Genomic DNA, 21,963 nt, shown 5'->3' on the forward strand with positions numbered 1-21,963 from the left:
GATTCAATCCATAGAAACATAACAGATCCAACAATTAGTCTGCACTAATATTTAGTTTAAATCTACAATATGTTTAATACATGCAACATTTGTTTATTTATGTTTTTATATAATCATATAATCAAGAAGAAAATATATTCATATACATGTATTTTGAACATATTTTAGTGATTTTTTCCCCCAGATATATCTTTTGGCCAATTTTTCCGTATGTGACCCTGGACCACAAAACCAGTCATAAGGGTCAATTTTTATGAAATTGAAATTTATACATCATCTGAAAGCTGAATAAATAAGCTTTCCGTTGACATATGGTTTGTTAGGATTTGGCTGAGATACAACTATTTGAAAATCTGGAATCTGAGGGTGCAAAAAAATCTAAATATCGAGATAATCGCCTTTAAAGTTGTCCAAATGAAGTCCTTAGCAATGCATATTACTTACAAAAATAACTTTTTGATATATTTATGGTAGGAAATTTACAAAATATCTTCGTGGAACATGATCTTTACTTAATATCCTAATGATTTTTGGCATAAAAGAAAAATCGATAATTTTGACCCATAAAATGTATTGTTGGCTATTGCTACAAATATACCCGTCGACTTATGACTGGTTTTGTGGTCCAGGTCACATATTATACTAAAAAAAAAAAATATATATACAATTTGTCTCAAACATTTTTGGGCAAAAAAATGTATTTTTAGCCATATGGATTTGATCACGTCATTGAAACAGTGAGTAACAACACTCATAATTGTATTTTAATGGCTTCACCACATTTCAATGACATCAATAACTTTCTAAAACCCTCTGATGTTTCAAATGCCCTTTTGTACACTGGAGCTGTGCTTCGTTAATGGATGAACCATTAATCCATGTGGGAGGAGAGACCTCCCATCCTTTAAATAAAAGTTGTGCAGATGTCAGATTCACTCCTCTCATCCTGTCAATCCTCAAGCATGGGAAAGGGTTTCGTCATCAGTAAAGCTGTCGGGATAGTACTGATTGTGGTTGGTGCTGCAGCAGTGGCCACAATCATTGCCCTCTCTGTGGTCTACTCCCAAGAGAAGTCCAAGAACAATGAGGTTAAACCCACAACAACAACAACAACATCAGCAGCTCCAACAACAGCACCATCCAACGAACCATGGGACCAGTGGCGCCTTCCTCAAACTCTTAGTCCTCAATCCTACAATGTCACTCTGTGGCCAAGACTCCAGCCGGATGAAACTGGACTCTACATCTTCACAGGGATGTCCAGCGTGATCTTCAAATGTGTGGAAGAGACAGACCTCATCCTCATTCACTCCAATAAGCTGAACATTTCAGAAACAGTCTTGACAGCACATGGAAGCAATCCAGCTCCTTCCATTGACTCAATAATGATGTACACAAAAACACAGTATATGGCTATTCACCTGAAAGGTAAATTAACTGCTGGGGAAAGCTATGAGCTCTACACAAAATTTGTGGGCGAGCTTGCAGATGACTTGGGCGGCTTCTACCGAAGTGAATACGAGGAGAATGGAGTGAAGAAGTAAGAAGTTGATCTGTCCTGTCTTTTTTCTTCTGTTCTGAAAGACCTTTTCGTATATAGTTAAAACCTTTGTTGTTCTTCAGAGTGGTCGCAACAACCCAGATGCAGGCAACAGATGCCAGGAAGGCGTTCCCTTGCTTTGATGAACCTGCAATGAAAGCGGTGTTCCACATCACTCTTCTCCATGATCGAGGAACCGTAGCCCTCTCCAATGGTGCTGTGAAAGGTAAATGAGCACTGCTTTGAAAATGCTTTGAAAAATTAGTTATCTATACTAACAGCTACAAACAAAAAGTAGCTATATTGAAGTTACGGTAACACTTTACAATAAGGTTCATTAGTTAATGTATTAACTAACAAGAACTAACCATGAGCAATACATTTGTTACAGTATTTACTAATCTTCGTTAACGTTAGTTAATGAAAATACAGTTGTTCATTGTTTGTTCACGTTAGTGCATTAACTAATGTTAACAAGATTTTAATAATGTATTAGTAAATGTTGAAATTAACATTAACAAAGATTAATAAATGCTGTAGAAGTGCAGTTCATTATTAGTTCATGTTAACTAATCTAGTTAACTAATGTTAACTAATGAACCTTATTGTAAAGTGTTACTTTGTAAAAAAGTTACTTATATGGGCGATATATTTTTATAATTAAAAAAATATACTATCCACTAATAATAATAATTTATAATCAGATCCATATTTTTCATGAACAAACAATCTCAATTAGGGTGACATGATCAAATTTGAACAGGTACATTTTATTATATACAACAAAAACGCCCTAATTTACATAACTGAGTCGAAAACATTGTACACTGTACAGGGAATCAAACTGGTGGATCATTTTTTGTCAGTCTGTTTATTTAAATGAATCCCCTGAATGAATCAACTCACTAGAATGAATCAGACTTTACAATAATACTTATGAGAGAGAGGAAAGTTAAGGATAAACTGATTCACTAAGATAAATCAGACTTTCCTACTCTACATATGCGTTCAGGACAATCCGGTTCACTAGAATAAATTAGACTTTCCTTCACTATATATGAAAGAGAGAGAGGACCGTGCAGTTAAAAACAGTGATGTAGTGTTTGGTTGCACTGCACAGATACTCATTTGATAAAGTAATATATTACTGGAAAAAAACTATGGACCCTTTTCACAGGCTGTGATGACGCATTTCCAAAGTTATCAACATCGCAAATCTTTTCATATTTTCATTTTATAAAACATTAATACACGTTTATAAAGCTATAGGCCTACTTTGTGTTATATTACCTTGGCAGTAAATGAAAAAAGAAAAGTCCCAGGACTTTAATATGAATAAGATATTATCACTTTAAAACATGCAGAAAAAAAATGGTAAAAACTTTTCTAGGAATGACAACAACAGCACTACAGTACCCTATATCCATCATTATGACTTTGCATTGCGGATCTATTTCAAAAATGTCAAAAAATGGCTTTTCAACACAGTCCAAGTTTGAATTCAACCAATTCGACTCTGGCTTTGGAATTTCAGAATGATCACTGCATAATTTCAGATGCGATGAGTCCGAAGATTATTTCAGTTATGACCATTTTATGGTCCATTTATTCAGCTTCTTAATGATTTTTAGTAGGCCTATATTTAAAATAGATAGGCTTTCGCAAGTTATTGACAACATTATTTCTATTATATTTCATTTTTATGAACATATGTACACGGGTTCTGTCTCGCGCACAGACGCGTGTGCGAGCCTTTGAAAGTATTTGGCTGCAGAAAGACGCGTTTGGCGTGTGCACTGCGCACTATATAGTGGACTTTTGTTTTCAAACACTCAATTCACTCTCGCACGGGCTGTTGTACAGTACACACACTGTCCGTGCCATCACAAAAACTGGGCTGCAGGCGGACGAGGAGTGCAGACGTCTGTGAACCCTCCTGGTGACGAAAATTATGCGCTGCAGGACGGTGCGCGGACATCCGAAGTACACTTTGGGGTTAATCCCGTAATAGCGGTCCCCCAATCCGTCCGGGACCATATGCACGTGCATACCCTGCATACCTAGACGCTATGCCACTGATGTTTACCCAACTATGACGACTTCCGCTTCTGAGAACCCCAGAAATGTGAAAAGGGACCAAATTATTAACTATACTATAGAGAAGCATGATTAATAAGTTTGCTTTATTCCTTCAAACTACTGTAATTTCAAGACATCTGACAAAGTTTTATCGGTCAATATCTCTTTTTGAATTTCAGACAAAGTTAACATCACAGAGGATGGTGCTCTTTTAACCAAAACAACGTTTGAGCCCACAGAAGTAATGTCAACATATTTGTTGGCATTTATTGTCAGTGATTTTGACTACATTGAACAAATTGATGAAAAACTGCAGGTAATTATCTTTTCACAAGGTCTTCAGAGAAAACTCCAATTTAATAATGAAACCTAATGCCCACTTTAACAAAGATATCTCAGAAAACAGCATGTGTTCATCTACTAAAAAATTGCATGCTGACGTTTTTTCAAAAAGATTCGAATTTATGCCCGCCAAGAAGCCATAAAAGCAGGACAAGGGGAGTATGCACTCAATGTGACTGGACCGATTCTCAGATTCTTTGAGGACTATTACCGTGTCCCCTATCCGCTGCCCAAATCAGGTAAGAGTTTATGAGCAATGTTTTTTTAAAAAAGGTTTATTTAGTTTGTTTATTGTGTTATGACCTATATTTTATGAGGTAATGAAATTGTTTTATTATTGAAATGACAGTTTAAGTAAGATTAGGTTACTACTTAAACCTTTTAGACCGTTTTTAGAAGTTTAACTCATTCCTCAAAATGTTGCACAGACCAAATCGCTCTGCCAGATTTCAATGCCGGTGCAATGGAAAACTGGGGCCTAATCACATACAGAGAGACGGCCCTGCTGTTTGATAATGAAATATCCTCAAATGCAAACAAAGAGAGGATTGTTACTGTTATTGCCCATGAACTTGCCCATCAGGTATGATCAGGAGTCCTTTTTTCAATTTGATTCTCTAAATGGAAATGATTTACAGAAGTTCTTTTTATCAACTTTAAAACTGTGAAGTTTACTTTTCACCATCTTCCTGTTTCTTTTCTAGTGGTTTGGCAACCTTGTGACTATCAGGTGGTGGAATGACCTGTGGCTCAATGAAGGTTTTGCATCTTACGTAGAATATCTTGGGGCGGATGAAGCTGAGTCGAAGTGGAACATTGTGAGTGTTTAAAGCTAAAAGCCAGGGCCAAAAGCTATCACTAGATGCCAAAAGCTATCACTAAGAGCAGATCATAACCGACTCCTCTATTTCTATCCCACAGAAAGATCTGATCGTTCTTAATGATGTGCACCGAGTTTTCGCCATAGATGCACTGGCCTCGTCTCACCCTTTGTCATCTAAAGAAGAGGATATCCAAAGACCGGAGCAAATTAGTGAAGTGTTCGATACGATCTCCTACAGTAAGGTAGCGTGGGAACTGTTTGCTAAGTTGACTGTAATGTTTCATAATCAAGAGCAAGCTGATTACATGTGGTTTGTCTGATAACATGCAGTCTCTTCCTCTAGGGTGCATCAGTACTCAGGATGCTATCTGATTTTCTGACTGAGACAGTGTTTACTCAAGGCCTTCAAGTAAGTTCCCCCTGTACGCTATTCCGTGTTGTGCCATACAATAAATACTGAATATGCTTTTGATTTGGAGAATGTTTTTGTACATTCACAACAAATTTGTTTCAACAGACTTATCTGGATCACTTCAAATTCGACAACACAGTGTACACAGACCTTTGGGTCCATCTTCAAGCGGTATGTTGCAATTAAACAAGAATGTTCAGCAGTATAATTATCGAATTTGTTGGCACAAAAACACAAGCGCTCATATATGAAATGTTGCAGGCTGTGGACAAGACTACTCACGACCTGCCCAAAACTGTGCAAGAAATTATGGATCGCTGGGTTCTTCAAATGGGCTTCCCCGTGGTCACTATTAACACTGCAACTGGACAGATCACACAGGAGCATTTCCTTCTAGACCCTACCACTAAACCAGACACGCCATCAGAGTTTAAGTATGTAAACAAAATATTTTGGGAAAAATAATAATCAAAAAGCAACTATTACTGATTATGATAGAATTGGGCCTAGATATACAATACTTAAAAAAATATCCACCACAAGGTTTTGTTAAAATGTGAAATTACTATATCATATTTGTGAAATGTTCTTTTTTCTTTTAGCTATGAGTGGTTTGTACCAATTGAATGGACAAAGACAGGAACAGAAAAACCCACAAAATGGCTACTACAGAAAACTGGTAAGTGACACTAAAGCCGCCTTTCCACTGCACACGACAAACGACAGCTGTTGGACCAGAAGTCATTAATTTCCAATGGAGAGTAGTACAGGAGCTGCGTGGAGTTCCGATCATATGAGAATGCGGAAATTTCGGATCCAATTTGAGCTTTGGATGCATTTAAATATTTGAACTTCTATGGCTAGACCGTATAAACGACCGGACATGATGTATTCTAATCCAAACTATGAGCGCGAAGTTATAATTACCATTTATTTTAACACTTTAACGTTATTCTGTAAACACTATTTCTGTAAAATGGCGGTTATTAATAATTATGTCAGATTTTTTTTATAATTATTAAATCAATTTTTACGTTGATTAGCTCTAAAAAATCTACTATGTTTTTATTTTAGATGTATTGAGGGTCATTTGCTTTGTATGGATATATTTTTTTCCATACCTTTATGTTGTTCCAAACCGGTATGGAACTCCTTTCTTATGTGGAACCCCAAAGGAGAAGTTTAGCAGTATGCCCAAACTGCTCTGTTTCATTCAATGACAGTGGATGAAGACGTAGGGCTGTCAAGCTCCAAACAAGCTAATTAAAGGGTTAGTTCACCCAAAAATGAAATTCTGTCATTAATTACTCACCCTCATGCCGTTCCACACCCGTAAGTCCTTCGTTCATCTTCGGAACACAAATTAAGATATTTTTGTTGAAATCCGATGGCTCAGTGAGGCCTGCATAGCCAGCAATGACATTTCCTCTCTCAAGATCCATTAATGTACTAAAAACATATTTAAATCAGTTCATGTGAGTACAGTGGTTCAATATTAATATTATAAAGCAACGAGAATATTTTTGGTGCGCCAAAAAAACAAAATAACAACTTATATAGTGATGGCCGATTTCAAAACACTGCTTCATGAAGCTTCAGGGCGTTATGAATCAGCGTGTCGTTAAACTGCTGAAATCACATGACTTTGGCGCTCCAAACCGCTGATTTGACACACTGATTCATAACACTTCAACAAAAATATCTTAATTTGTGTTCTGAAGATGAACTAAGGTCTTACGGGTGTGGAACGACATGAGGGTGAGTAATTAATGACATTACTTTCATTTTTGGGTAAACTAACCCTTTAAATTATTCCACACAATTTGTATTCTATATTCCAAATCTTCTGAAGGCATATGATAACTTTGTGTGAAATTTAAATTATTATTGACTGAAAATCTTACTTGGCAGCTGTGGTCAACATCCACTTTCATTAAATGCTTTTCATTGAACAGCTTAGACATTCTGCTAAATTAAATTTTTTATGTTCCACCGAGAAAAGAAAGCCATGATAACGATGACAAATTTTTAAAGTTTGTTTGACCTTTGCATTTAATTATATATCATTGGATGTTAATAAAGGTCAAGATTGTATGCTTTAACATAAATCCATGTATTTTTGCTTTCCTTTTCTAATTTAGATCAAGAAGATGACATGAAAATAAATGCAAATGAGTGGGTTCTGGCCAACATCAATGTGACAGGATACTACAGGGTTAACTATGATAATGAAAACTGGGAACGCCTACTTAGTGTTCTCCAGACATCCAGAGAGGTAAGAAGAAATACATTTATTAAAAAAGCAGGGGATATTGTTAAAGATACTTATAACTGTTTGAAAATTCGGATTGTTTATTGTTCAGCATAAACATAATTGGCAGCAATCTTTTTAAATTTGTTCTCATTTAGAGCATTCCCATTATTAACCGGGCACAGATAATTGATGATGCTTTTAACCTGGCCAAGTAAGATCCAAACTTCTTTCTTCAAAGTTATGAGTGTAATTTCCAGTCAGTCCAGATGCTAAAAAGCATCTCTGTCCTTTACAGAGCAGGACATATTGAAACAACATTGGCTCTAAGAACCACACTGTTCCTCTCCGAGGAAACAGAGTACATGCCATGGGAGTCTGCTCTCGACAACCTGGACTACTTTTACCTCATGTTTGATCGCACGGAGCTGTACGGCCCTATGCAGGTAAGCTTTGTCGATTTTACTGAGCTTGAACTTAACTAAGCTTGAATTCTAACATCACATTATTTCATACCTGCAGGCGTATCTCGGAAAACAGGTGAAACCTTTGTTTGAGCACTTTACAGATCTTACAAGTTGGACAGATGTGCCACAAGGACATACTGACCAGTAAGTCATGCACATATAGAGATGATAGATGCTTAGATTTGCTCTCAAGCCTTTATACACTGTATTCATGCCTTCCTATCTGCAGATATAATCAAGTAAATGCGCTCAGAGTTGCCTGCAGTACTGGGTTGAAAAACTGTACGGATCTAGTAAATGGATGGTTCCAACAGTGGATGAATAATCCAGATGTCAACCCGTGAGTTTCAATCAGTAGTAAATAGTAATCTTAGAGAGTGTCTGATGATCTTTCCTGAGTGCAGTATGGTTAAAATGTATACTGGTGCAGACTACATACTTATAAATGTTTCTAATGTTTGTAATAATCACTGGTATTATATTTTGATTTCTTTGTCTTTATGCATTTAAAGTTGCCCCAAAAAGTATTGGTATATTTTAATTGCTCTTAAAAATGTTTTGATGTCATTGCATTAAATACAAAATATAAAATATAACAAAATATTTTAAGTGATTAGGTTTTAAAGTATAAAGCAATAAATATGTTTAAAATGTAATACAAAAAGTATTTAAAAACATTTTGGTTGTCAAAAATTATTAGATCATGTCTGTGAATGTAATAATTTAAACATTTTTAAAGGCTCAGAGAAGTTCGTTTTTAGAAAAGGTTTAGAATAATTTGAAAAATTTTTTATGTCCAAATACTTAAAAATATATGTTTTGGAGGGCACTGTATTTTGTTTCATGAGTCTTCGCAGCATGTCAGTACTTTTATACTTGTGTAGATTGTAAAAATATCATCTGATTACATTGAATTAATAGAGTGCCATTTAACTGTCTTTAATCTGCCACTATATATTTTTTTCTCTTCATCAGTATTAAGGCCAACTTGAGGTCTGTAGCGTACTGCAGTGCCATTGCTGCAGGTGGTGAAGAGGAGTGGAACTTTGCTTGGGAAATGTTTCAAAAAACCAATGTTGCTACAGAGAAAGATAAACTGAGAGCTGCAATGGCATGTGCCACACAGCCTTGGATACTGAACAGGTGAGCTCACCACTGGTTAATGCTAACAATTACAAGGATCTCTTGTTGTATTTAGCTAAATACATGTGCTTAAATTGATGTTGTAGGTATCTCAGTTACACCTTAAATGCAACGCTAATTCGGAAGCAAGATGCCACCTCTACCATCATCAGCATTGCAAGCAACGTGGTCGGCCAATCGTTGGCTTGGGATTTTGTTAGGGCCAACTGGGAGTACATTTTCAATCAGTAAGAAAAAATACTGAGAGACTATGCTATTATTTGCTTAAAAATACAAATAGCAGTTTTCTATAGCTGCATATCCACTTTTCATTTTCCATTAGGTATGGAGGTGGATCTTTCTCTTTCTCCAATCTGGTCAACGGTGTCACAAAGAGATTCTCAACTCCGTTTGAACTGCAACAGGTATGTCATCTTCCTTTTTATTTATTATCATCTTGTACAACAGATACTTACATCTTAATATTTCTCAATCTGTTTTAAAGCTGATACAGTTCAGGGATGACAACGCCGACATAGGTTTTGGATCCGGAACCCTTGCCATTCAGCAATCCATCGAGAGGACTAACGCCAACATCAAATGGGTCGATGAAAACAAAAAAGCAATCTTAGAATGGTTCGAAAGCCAAAGTAAGCCTTAAAGATGAACATACTGTAGTATGCTTTCTCTGAGGAGGAGAGTAACACTGGGACATTGTTTTGCTTGGCTTAGAGGGTTATAGCATTAAAAAAATGATTATTTATTATTCAGGATGTTCTAAATTGCAATTTTTCCGAACCTATTTTCTTCCTATGATGATGTACAGTCTATAAATATCTTTCTTTAAAGTGTGCCTAATGTTTATAATTGTTCATTTCCTCTGTGATTATTTTTGTTAAAAATAATTTTATAATGCTAAAATAGCTTTGTAGAAAGTATTAAAATGAACTGAATATGCAAATATTTTAATATTTTGTCTAATGAAAATAAACACCTAAATCCATGAACTATCTTGTATTTTTCTAGCCAATTTTCAAACTTTTGTAATGTAGTATTTTATGTTACTGTGTCTTTTAGATGGTAAACAATAACCATCATTTTTTTGTAAAATATTTGTGGAGAGCACAAAATTATTTTTTATTCATAATTTAAATCTTTTACACTGACTCAAAAAAAGTTACATTCACTGAAAACATTTTAGATTATATCAAATGATTTCACAGCTGTGACGCAGACATGTTTGTTTTTCTAAACTTCTTCCCACGATTTTCAGCGTTACATTCTACTAAAGAGTAATGGCTGCATAAACACGTCAGGGAAGACATGCCATAATATATTACCTTAGTGCACCTCAACTTATCAGGTTACCAGATTCTTTCACTGGCTAGTCTCAGTGTTAATGGATGAGCCATTATACCCTTTGGGAGGAGAGAAGGTGGGAAGAATAAATAAAATGCCATCAGAGTTTGGTCTGATCTTAGCTGACCTGTAGTGATAGAGATGAGAATCCATTTTAGTGCAACTTGCGTTGGATGCACTTTACTGGGAATGGCATCACTGGCCACCATTGTTGGGTTGTGGACCATTCAACTCCTTTCTTCTACAGAAGCTCCTGCTGAGCCCTGGAACGAGTATCGTCTACCAGACACTCTGTTTCCAGACTACTACAACATCACCCTCTGGCCTCGACTTCAGCCGAACATTTATGGCCTATTCGTGTTCACTGGAAAGTCCAGCGTGGTCTTCAAATGTCTGAGGGAGACCGATCTCATCCTCATTCACTCCAATAAGCTGAACCTGACCTCAACAGATGGATATCTGGCCAAACTCTCTGCGCTTGGTACTGCAGTAGCGCCCTCAATACAGAAAACCTGGATGCAGGAGACGACGCAGTACCTTGTCATACAATTGAAGGGCGAACTGAAAGCTGGAGAGCTCTATGAGCTTTACACTGAGTTTGTGGGAGAACTCGCAGATGACCTGGCAGGGTTCTACCGGAGTGAATATGATGAGAATGGAGAGAAAAAGTAAGTCCAACTATGATTTGATCTGCAATACCACCATTTAGGAACTCTAAACTGTGCGTAATAAACTCTCAGGTGGCAAAAACATCTGAGATATCAAGATCAGCATCAAGGCTATTGCAGTTGGCAGGTCACGTTTGTTTGATGAGTCTCTCGGCCACTTTGTCTATTTAACCTTTGTACCATTATATAAAAGGGGAAGATTACTTAATGGATCCATAAATCAGCGTTTTATGTGTGTTTGAGCATTACATAAAATCCAGAAGGATTTCTCATGTATAGGGGATTCAATCATCATCTACACATTGTTTGCACACACTGTTTCTCAACATGGTATACTAATAACCCAGAGCTTATTTTATGGTATTTACCTACCTCTGGTGTTAGGAACATTTTATCTTAGCGATATAATGATAATGATTTCCTCCAGGATAGTTGCTACCAGCCAGATGCATCCCACACATGCTCGCAAGACCTTCCCGTGTTTCGATGAGCCTGCAATGAGAGCGGTTTTCTACATCACTCTCATCCATGACAGAGGAACTGTGGCCCTGTCCAACGGAATGGAAGTTGGTCAGTTTTACTAGAGACAGTTTCTTCACACACAATGTTAAAGGATTAGTTCACTTTAAAATGAAAATTACCCCAAAATTTACTCACCCTCAAGTCATCCTAAGTGTACATGACTTTCTTCTTTCTGATGAACACAATCGGAGTTATATTAATAAATATCCTGACGCATCCAAGCTTTATAATGGCAGTGAACGGTACCAACGAGAAGCTCAAGAAAGTGCATCCATCCATCATAAACGTACTCCACACGGGTTAATAAAGGCCTTCTGAAGCGAAGTGATTGTATAAGAAAAATATCCATATTTAACAAATTATAAAGTAAAATATCTAGCTTCCGCCAGATCGCCTTCCATATTCAACTTAGGAAGAAAGTGTAAAGTGTAGTTCAAAACGCTTATGCTATGTCCTACGCCTACACTTTTTTCGTAAGTTGAATACAGAAGGCGGTCTGGCAGAAGCTAGATACTCTACTTTATAACTTATTAACCTTTATTAACCCCCTGGAGCCGTGTGGAGTACGTTCATGATGGATGGATGTAGATGGAGGCACTTTCTTGAGCTTCAAAGACGTTGATCCCGTTCACTGCCATTATAAAGCCTGGATGCATCAGGATATTTATTAATATAACTCTGATTGTTCATCAGAAAGAAAAGTCATATACATCTAGGATGGCTTGAGGCTGAGTAAATCTTGGGGTAATTTTCATTTTAAAGTGAACTAATCCTTTAACTACCCTATAATATAAACTAGAACATTGGGGTTTATAAACTAATGGGTTCCTTGGCAGCTACGTGTTCATCATGACAAGTTTGAATTCAAAAGGTCTTAAGGTTTAAAGGCTGTATAGGCCTCATGTAAATAGATAGATAGATAGATAAATAGATAGACGATCTAATTTACTGCTTGTTTTCCTCATTCAGAGGAAGTGGACACCATTCTTGATGGACAACCTGTTACTGTGACAACATTTGAACCCACAAAGAACATGTCCTCGTATCTACTGGCACTGATTGTCAGTGACTACACAAATGTTACATCAACGAATGACACCTTGGTATGGCCATCAGTCATCTTTCATGAGCAATACAGCCGTTTAAAAAGATAAAAATCTCACATTTATTGACCACAAAATGAGCTTTACAGCATATGTGCTCATGGTTCATATAACTAAATTATGTTTGCTCTGAACAGATACGTATATGGGCTCGTAAGAAAGCCATTGAGGACGGCCATGGTGATTATGCTCTGAATATAACTGGGCCAATCCTCAAGTTTTTTGAAAACTATTACAGTGTACCATATCCACTCTCTAAATCAGGTATGTTTAACCATATAAATCATCTCATGAAGAAAATTGCCTGGGGGGAAAAATAATATGTAAGGATTTTTAATTCTCTACCTTAAAGACCAGATTGCCCTGCCTGATTTTTACTTTGGGGCGATGGAGAACTGGGGGCTGGTGACGTACAGGGAGACGAACCTTCTATATGATCCAGTCATCTCCTCTAATGCAAACAAAGAGAGAACGGCCACCATTATAGCCCATGAACTGGCTCACATGGTACTCATATTTATAAAAATATGATACAATAGGTTTTAAATGACTATATGTGTAATATAATAATATTATGGCTTGTTTGTGTTTATGGTCAGTGGTTTGGCAACCTTGTGACTCTAAAGTGGTGGAATGAAGTTTGGTTGAATGAAGGTTTCGCCTCTTATGTGTCATATCTTGGTGCAGACTTTGCTGAACCGTCCTGGAATGTGGTGAGTGTTCACTCTTTACTCACTAATTAACTTCTAATGGACCTACTGCCGATGCTAATGGTTGGTCAGTTGAGATTTTTTATTTATTTATGAAATTATTTATGAGATTTTTATTATTTATGAAATGTACAAGTCAAAAACATTTATTTATATCTATCTATTTATAACGTGTATTTGTGCAACAGCGTTAAACTAGTTTCATGTTCATATGATGAAATTAGCCGTTTGCTTTTGAATATTTGAAGCAAACAAATACGTACCGTCGCTGAAATGCGGCCCATCGTGACACATATTTGTTTTGGTGACCTGTGTGGAGACATTGAGAGTCATAACAATGAAAATAATAATTAAAAATGTATTGTTGCAGTGAAATTTATGGGACACGTTACTCGCGCCTTTTCCCCTCAGGTGACCGTTATTGTTATCCCCGCCTCTCTTAAGTCACACAGGGTTTTGAAATAATAAATATATTTATTATATTTTCTTAATCATGAAAACATGTGTATATTAGAAAAAGAAAAAAAAAAAAAACCCTGTTACATTCCCTTATCGCTCTCACAGAAAGACTTGATCATCCTTAAAGAAGTACACCGTGTTTTTGCTGTGGATGCACTGGCCTCCTCCCATCCCCTGTCTTCTAAGGAGGAAGATATTATAAAACCAGAGCAGATCAATGAGCAGTTTGATACGGTCTCCTACAGTAAGGTGATGGACGTATAATAACCTTCCTTCACTTTGAAAAACATTGATCATTACGAGTATCAAACTCAGTGTTCTTTTCTCTGTTAACCTGCAGGGGGCGTCGGTGTTGAGAATGCTGTCAGACTTCCTTACCGAGTCTGTGTTCGTACAAGGACTAAATGTGAGCAAATTACAATGCAGTTATGTTACATCAGATAATAACTTTTTTTCCCCTTCATTCCTGATATCTCTGATACACCCCTCCCAATCTTATATTACAATAGACATATCTCACCACGTTCGCCTATCAAAATACAGTCGGTGAGGATCTGTGGAATCACCTTCAAACTGTGAGTTGCATTAAAATAAAATAAAAAATGTAATCTCATACTTACATTTAATTAATCATTTGACTAATATTTAAATATAATATTGTTAAAATTTACTCAGAAAGCCAAACTCAAAAAGTTTGACAGTACTGCCCTCTATTGGTTGATTAATCACTCTCATTTAACATTTCTAGGCTGTTGATAAAACTGGAACAGTCCTTCCCTTAAGTGTCAAAGATATCATGGACCGCTGGGTTCTTCAAATGGGCTTTCCAGTGGTCACAGTCAACACTACGACAGGCCAGGTCTCTCAGACGCACTTCCTTCTGGATCCTGAGTCTTCATTGCAGCTGTCTCCATTCAAGTAGGCCTAAACTCTTCTCCAAAGCTACCTGAGCAGATAGTGTTGTGTTTAGATCCATTTACTTTAGCGTTATGTCTATTTTTACTGATTCTTATAGTTATGAATGGATTGTACCCATCAACTGGATGAAGGCAGAGGTGCAGCAGTCACGCTTTTGGCTCTTGGAAAGAACTGGTATGAACACAAAAATTATTTTGTTTTGATGGTGTCATTTAGTCCTTTCAACAGGCTCTGAATGGGACAAATTCACTATTTTGATCCATATATCTTTAGGCCTAGGCCTATATAACATAAAAAATAATTATCTATATGTAGCTTTTCACGATGATATGAAGACGACTGGAAATGAGTGGGTGCTGGTGAACCTGAACATCACAGGATATTACAGAGTGAACTATGACACTGAGAACTGGGAGCGTCTCCTGAATCAGCTGACTGAAAACCATGAGGTAAAAACACTAGTGTTGGGGGTAACGCATTACAAGTAACGCGAGTTATGTAATCAGATTACTTTTTCAAGTAACTAATAAAGTAACGCATTACTTTTACATTTACATCTAAATATCTGAGTTACTTTTTTAAATAAGTAACGCAAGTTACTTTGTTTTCCCATTTCCCATCTCCTGTCGCCATTTTGAGAGAAATCAGGAGTAAGTGCAGAGGCGTTGTGTGCGCTGTGTAAACATGATGATTATTTTAGACTAGTTCTAGACTAAATGTGAGCATACATTTACTCATTTACTACTTCTGCATCCTATTCTTCTGCAATCCAGAATGGCAGCACAGCTGAAAGGTTTGTTTGAACTGCGCCCTCTACTGTACAGGCGTGAATTTGCATTTTCTTCAGCCTGAGGCTTATTCATTTCACTTTTGGTGTGAAAGGGCCTTTACATTTGCCAAAAATTGAACTTTTTTGTTGATATAAAAACAAACAAACCAACAGCCCAGCCCAGATGAGAACGCAAAAGTAACGTAACGCATTACTTTCCATAAAAAGTAACTAAGTAATGCAATAAGTTACTTTTTTAGGGAGTAACGCAATATTGTAATGCATTACTTTTTTCCCAACACTAAAAAACACAGAGACATGTGTTTTTAAAATCTCAGACCCAGTTATAATTAATACATCTGACGTCATTTATGTCTTTCTTATTTTTTTAAAGGTCATCCCAGTCATAAACAGAGCTCAGATAGTGGATGATGCATTTAACCTTGCAAGGTAAAAAGAAAGCCAAACCAAAATAAATAGAATTTGGTACAATTTCTTTATTTAAAATATAATTGTTAAACAATGCAATATAATATATAATTTTTTTGTGTGTATGCACATTTAAATTATATTCCATACTAAATTATAATTCTTTTTCAAGGGCGAAGATAATTCCTGTCACTTTAGCGCTAAAAACGACAAAATACTTATTTGAAGAAAGGGAATATATGCCGTGGCAGTCTGTTCTCAACAACCTGGATTATTTCTACCTCATGTTTACACAAACTGATGTCTATGAACTTTTACAGGTCTGTAAAATACTTCACATATATCGAAAAAAAAACATATGTGGCTGAGCTATATGTATATCGATTTCAGATTAGTGTGAATTTTGAATTTCTTGTTGGTAGAACTACACCAAGAAGCAGGTGACCCCCCTTTTTGAACATTTCAAGAATATTACTGAAGGTTGGTCACAAGTGCCCTCTAGCCATACAGACCAGTAAGTGATCCATAGCTTGTAATCAATAATGACATTTTCATTTCATGTCAATTATTTATCTTGTTTATTGGGGGGACATCATAAATAATGGGCACATATTTGTTATTCTTTTTCCACTGTGTAGGTACAATCAAGTTAATGCCATTAGATTTGCCTGCAGCACTGGTGTAGATGAATGTCAAAATCTCACTACAGGCTGGTACAGAGAGTGGATGGACCAACCAAACCACAACCCGTAAGTTTACCCACTCTGCATTAGTATTTTGATCTTCCAGTCAAGCAGTCCAATGTTATGTAAGACAAACAGAATCTACAGACCATCCACATTTATTTCATAGATCTAATTCAGTTCTCTTTTTGAAAGGATTCACCCCAACTTGAGGTCTACAGTGTATTGCAGCGCTATTGCCACAGGGAGCGCTGAAGAGTGGGACTTTGGCTGGCAGATGTTTAAAAACGCCACCATCGCGATAGAAGCTGACAAACTCATGTCATCCCTGGCTTGTGCAAAAGATCACATGCTTTTAGAAAGGTTTGCAAGATAGTATTTTTGGGAACATGCATGCAGAAACTTTTAAAAGGAATGTCATTATATAAATAATTTTGTCATAAATACAGGTACCTTGAGTACACGCTTGATGCATCAATGATCCGTAAACAGGACGCTACCTCTGTCATTGTGGATATCGCTGGCAACCCAGATGGTCAGACATTGGCTTGGGACTTTGTGAGGAAGAACTGGGTGTATATGTTCACAGAGTGAGCTTTATGAACAACACATACTGATACAGAAATGTCCACGGTCATTTTAATTAATCGAAAAACAGTTTAAATACAGTATTGTGATAAACAAAATGAGTTTGTGTCCCTAGGTATGGTGTTGGGTCCTTTAACTTTGCCAGCCTTATAAGTGGCGTAACCAAAACATTTTCAACTGAATCAGAACTTGAGCAGGTGTGTATTTTCTATTGGTACACAAAACAATAACATTGTAGGAATTGAATTCTAACTCTATTTAAACTCATTTCTGTTTTTTTCATATGTGAAAAGCTTCTGCAGTTTAAGAGTGACAATTCAGCGATCGGATTTGGATCAGGGACAGCAGCTCTGGAACAGGCCATTGAGAAGACTAAAGCAAATATAAAATGGGTGTCTGAAAACCAGAGAGAAATCACCGACTGGCTGGTGGCTGAATCTGCTTAAAATATTAGACACTGTACAATGATGTCAATCTCCTGTGTATCTGTATGTGTGATGATATAGAGAAAGTAAAACATTTTTTGTCAGCTAGAAAGCATAACAAGGTGGACTGTGTATATTGTGGAAAAAAAAAAATACTTTTAATGTACTTCAATGTTTATCCAGTTTATTTCTATTGCTCGTGAAATAAAAATAATGGCTCTGTAATAAAATAAATACTGTGAGTGAAATATTCTTGGAGGAATGAGACCAAAACAATGATCATATACTGCACATTCCTGTACCATGGAATGAAAAAGAATCTTAAATAACTTCAAATCTTAAATATTTTTGCAAGGGCCCCCATATTTATATAAAGGTCCCCACTACTCATGTGGTCTATTCTTTTTGTATACATATTTGGCTTCCAAACATATTGCATTTCTGCTTAATTTTGTGGGATGTTATCTCCCCACATTGTAAAGTTCTGCAGTACTGTAAAACAGTATCCCTGGTTGAGTTTGTAGTCTTGGCGCTTGAATAATAACGCATGCTTGTGAGGACAGGTAACAACAGCGCATGTGTGATTTAACGCTCTGATGGAATGGAATGCAGGAAATGAATTATGCTCGCAGGCATTTAGAGAGGAAACTTAGGATTAATTTCTTTCATATTCGATGGCAACAATTCAACGTATAAGTTGTTACCTATTGAGAGATACTAGTTTAAAAATGTGCACTTAATTTTCTAAAACATGAGAGACTGAAGGAATGCAGGGCACATGGACCGAATAATCATGTTACTTGTACTTTTACCTCCAACATCCGCTTCATACGGTAAGTTTCAAAAAGGTTGGATTGTTAAAACGTAGGCTTATATGCTATTCACTGAATATTATTAAAGATTATTGTTCCATGTACCTTCATCTTCATCAGTGCATTACTCATGAATGTCAAATGAAAGTGATAGTCATGGTCAAGTCAAATCATTCAAGACCAATGTTTTAATATGTATATTCTAGATAAAGTAGATCGAGAAATAGATAGAAAATTGCTACTTATTGTTAAAACAACAACAACCATTTTGTGTTTCAGATTCAGGTCACTCTTTGTGGTTGTTTTCAACTTACATTCAGGGAAAAACACAATTTCCTGAATTTAGTTACACAACATCTTTGGATGACATCACAGTTGGATACTATAATTCAACGACATATATTCCAAGAGGGAATATGACTAATGAGGATGATGTGGTTAATTCAGGTTACATAAAGGGCATAAGTGACTACATGTATGACTCCTTTTTGAGAAGATCAAAACTGTTAAGGAAAGACAGCCAAAATGACAGTAAGTACAAATACACATATAAGCCAATGACGTGATGCTCTTCCCTGAAAATATACATACAATCTATGATGAGAATATTTTGAATTTCTTAAAATTTATTTTAATATTTTTTGGAGGCATAAAGTAAAAAAAAAAAAATAAAGCTGTAATAATTTGTGATAAGTGAAACTCTTTTTAAATAAAGTTTGCATGTGTGATGAAGGAGGCCAGTCTATGACAATCTTCTCCCTCATTTCCCTCACAGGTCTTGAAGTTTATCAGACACTGGTTGTCTGTGAGCTGCCGGATCTTAACAATACTGGAAAGATGCTTACAAAAGATGCTGCCAGAGGCTGCACCACAGATGAGCTCTGTTACTTTAACAACACGTTTACTTATAAAGTGATTTTAAATATTTCACAAGATGTGCTCAAACCTCACCTTGAAGAATTCAAACTGAAATATAAGAAGTTCTATCAACCAGTTTGTATAAGTACTCTCAAGAATTACCTCAAAAAAAGACAAAATGAACTAAATAGAAAGGGTAAGTTCTCAAGGCCACTTCTTACGACAAAAATTTTAGCTGATGTAAACTGTGTTAAAAGTGCCAGTTGTTTTTTATCCTACATTTACTAAATGTTTGTTTCTGTTTTATGATTATGACAATGGAATATCTGCCATTATAAAGTCCTGATGTTTAAACAAAATCTTGCAGGCTCAGAAATAGTCTTTTTAGTGTCAACCTAAAATCTTCATATTAACAAGTTGTCGAAAGTTCTCTGATGTAGAGTAAAATAACCTCTCATTTTTTTGTTCCACAGAAGCACCAAATATCAGATTTTTTCAGAAAGCAAACTCAGATTCTGGAGGGTTTCGTGGGATTTGTTTGGCAACAGGATTTTACCCTCGTCACATCAACCTGACCCTGTTCAGAGATGGACAGCCTGTATCTGATCATGAGATCACTGGAGGAGATCTGCTGCCCAATGGTGACGGGACGTACCAGATGAGGAAGAGTCTGGAGATCAGTGCAGACAAACACAAATACACCTGCTCTGCCACACACCTCAGTCTGGACAACAAACTGGACATTGAATTAGGTAATGAGGTGTGAAAACATCAAAAATATTACAGAACTGTTTCTATTGTGTTTATGACCTTGTTGTGAAAATGTTTGTTTCAGAATTTGATCATGGTGTCCCATTTAAGGGTTCTTTAGTTTTGGTTCTGCTGTTGGTGTTTGTGGCTGGAGCTGGAGCTGGAGTCGTCATATATAAATACAGGAGGAGACGAGCTGGTGGGACAAGAACTGAAATGAATGGTGAATCATCCAGTGAGCCTATAGATGTGATGCTTAAAATAAATATAAAATATATTTTAATTTCTATTATATATTTCATTGGCATGAATAATTATGCATAATTTTTCTTTCATGTTATACAGTTTCTTCATCAAACTGTGATTATTCTGCTGCTTCTAGTAAGTACTCTGTTTTAAATGTTATTTTTGTATCCCCTGGTTTCACAGACAAGGCCTAGGCCCAGACTAAAATGCATGTTTAAGCTTTATTAACTGAAATCATCTTGCCATTGTTTTGTCTCAGGATGCACACCAGTAATGTAAGGCCTAATCCTTGTTTAATCTAAGCCCTGTCTGTGAAACCGGGCCTTAATCTGTTAGCGTTCCACTGTACCAATACCTTTCAAAAGAGACCAAATCCATGCATATACTCCAAACTGTTCAAGAACAGCATGCAATTTACTTTGGATATGCCTTTTTTTTCAGGCATTTTAGGCAAATTTTAAAGTAATGCTAAGGAGATAATGCTCTAGTATGTTTTCCTTAAAGATAAAATCAGATCTGTTTGAATGTTTACAAGATCACTTTATATATAACTTTGTATTAGTCAGAAATGGTCATGCATGCACCATAGTTTCCTGGAGCGTGATAAAATGAAAATAAACCTCATTTTGACTTTGATACAAATTATTATTACTGTAAAATCCTCAGAATGGAATAACAGCTATGTAGATTATTGTCTTATATATTAAATCATATTCATATGTATTTACAGATGCTGACACTGTCTTATAGTCATCTGAAGACATCCATCCATTTTGTTTATCCATTTCAGACCAACACGTGGAGGAATAATAACCTCAGATTTGTTTATTTACGCCATCTGAGCCGATGCAATATTTGCTTTTAATAAGCTGTGAGATTTTCAATTGAGATGAGAGAATAACACTAAAGTAACAGCAGACTGTTTCTCCTTAAAGTGTAAATATGTTTAATAAAAAAAAGTAAAAATTCAAATAGCGATTCACAGGATAGTTTTGTTAATGTATATTTTATAAAACATAAAACCAAAACAAAATGGCATTGCCTCATCCATACTCCAAGATTTGGGAAACTCCAAAACGTAGGTTTTAAAGGAATTCTATACATTACAGTGTATTTTATTGTTAAAATGAGTATTTATTATGTTGCTGGGTCTAATATTGTTACTAGATTGTGTTTGCTGTTTTGCATTGGAGTTTTCTATTGGGAATCTGTGTACCGATATAATGTGCCTGTGTCATGTTTTTTTGTATTTTTATTGATTTCTTGATTGCACTGGATGACGGGGGTACTAAATTAAAAATTTTGATATTTTGTTTAAACTTTTGTTTAATTATTGTAACATTTGAGGTGATAATCAGCTAATCAATTTCATTAATTTATCAGTTTAAAAGTGAGCATTCTGAGATCATGCCAAATTGTCCCAAAAACAAAACCTGTTTACGCATTTATTCTAAGTATGTGACATAGTAGTCTGATAAATAAGTCAATATTAAGAATTACAATGTGTGGCTTATGTAAGAAATAAGCTTTAACGATACCAATGTGCATGTTAGTGTCATAAATACTGATGTGCATGTTAGTATTGTAGAACAAAACATTCACAAAAGAAGTAATAGAATAGACACTGG

The 21,963-nt window shown here is 36.0% G+C and overlaps 3 protein-coding genes across 5 annotated transcripts; all 3 read left to right on the forward strand.

The window, feature by feature from the left end:
- The first annotated feature begins 929 nt into the window (after positions 1-929).
- Positions 930-10,043, forward strand: anpepb.1 (alanyl (membrane) aminopeptidase b, tandem duplicate 1). The gene is made up of 20 exons (XM_051884511.1): positions 930-1,540; positions 1,624-1,766; positions 3,799-3,935; positions 4,074-4,200; positions 4,390-4,544; positions 4,666-4,779; positions 4,883-5,026; positions 5,128-5,193; positions 5,302-5,367; positions 5,458-5,630; positions 5,799-5,875; positions 7,338-7,471; positions 7,606-7,661; positions 7,746-7,893; positions 7,970-8,058; positions 8,144-8,254; positions 8,890-9,057; positions 9,144-9,284; positions 9,380-9,461; positions 9,542-10,043. Exons 1-20 carry the CDS (start codon positions 963-965, stop codon positions 9,695-9,697), a joined length of 2,865 nt encoding a protein of 954 aa, XP_051740471.1. The 5' UTR covers positions 930-962; the 3' UTR covers positions 9,698-10,043.
- A 454-nt stretch (positions 10,044-10,497) lies between these two features.
- LOC127507632 (aminopeptidase N) lies at positions 10,498-17,903 on the forward strand. The gene is made up of 20 exons (XM_051884897.1): positions 10,498-11,063; positions 11,491-11,633; positions 12,555-12,688; positions 12,826-12,952; positions 13,041-13,195; positions 13,288-13,401; positions 13,963-14,106; positions 14,198-14,263; positions 14,367-14,432; positions 14,606-14,775; positions 14,873-14,949; positions 15,091-15,224; positions 15,939-15,994; positions 16,146-16,293; positions 16,396-16,487; positions 16,612-16,722; positions 16,852-17,019; positions 17,106-17,246; positions 17,360-17,441; positions 17,538-17,903. Exons 1-20 carry the CDS (start codon positions 10,537-10,539, stop codon positions 17,688-17,690), a joined length of 2,808 nt encoding a protein of 935 aa, XP_051740857.1. The 5' UTR covers positions 10,498-10,536; the 3' UTR covers positions 17,691-17,903.
- Positions 17,904-18,271: 368 nt separating this feature from the next.
- LOC127507792 (major histocompatibility complex class I-related gene protein-like) lies at positions 18,272-21,654 on the forward strand. 3 transcript variants are annotated; one of them, XM_051885138.1, is made up of 7 exons: positions 18,272-18,502; positions 18,761-19,012; positions 19,257-19,535; positions 19,813-20,091; positions 20,175-20,324; positions 20,435-20,470; positions 21,066-21,654. In XM_051885138.1, exons 1-7 carry the CDS (start codon positions 18,448-18,450, stop codon positions 21,083-21,085), a joined length of 1,071 nt encoding a protein of 356 aa, XP_051741098.1. In that variant the 5' UTR covers positions 18,272-18,447; the 3' UTR covers positions 21,086-21,654. The 3 variants fall into 3 exon arrangements, with proteins under 3 accessions (XP_051741098.1, XP_051741099.1, XP_051741100.1); XM_051885139.1 differs by having other exon boundaries at positions 20,175-20,312; XM_051885140.1 differs by having other exon boundaries at positions 18,929-19,012.
- The last annotated feature ends 309 nt before the right edge of the window (positions 21,655-21,963 follow it).

Source organism: Ctenopharyngodon idella, chromosome 24 (assembly GCF_019924925.1).
Source record: "Ctenopharyngodon idella isolate HZGC_01 chromosome 24, HZGC01, whole genome shotgun sequence".
Classification (NCBI taxonomy): domain Eukaryota; kingdom Metazoa; phylum Chordata; class Actinopteri; order Cypriniformes; family Xenocyprididae; genus Ctenopharyngodon; species Ctenopharyngodon idella.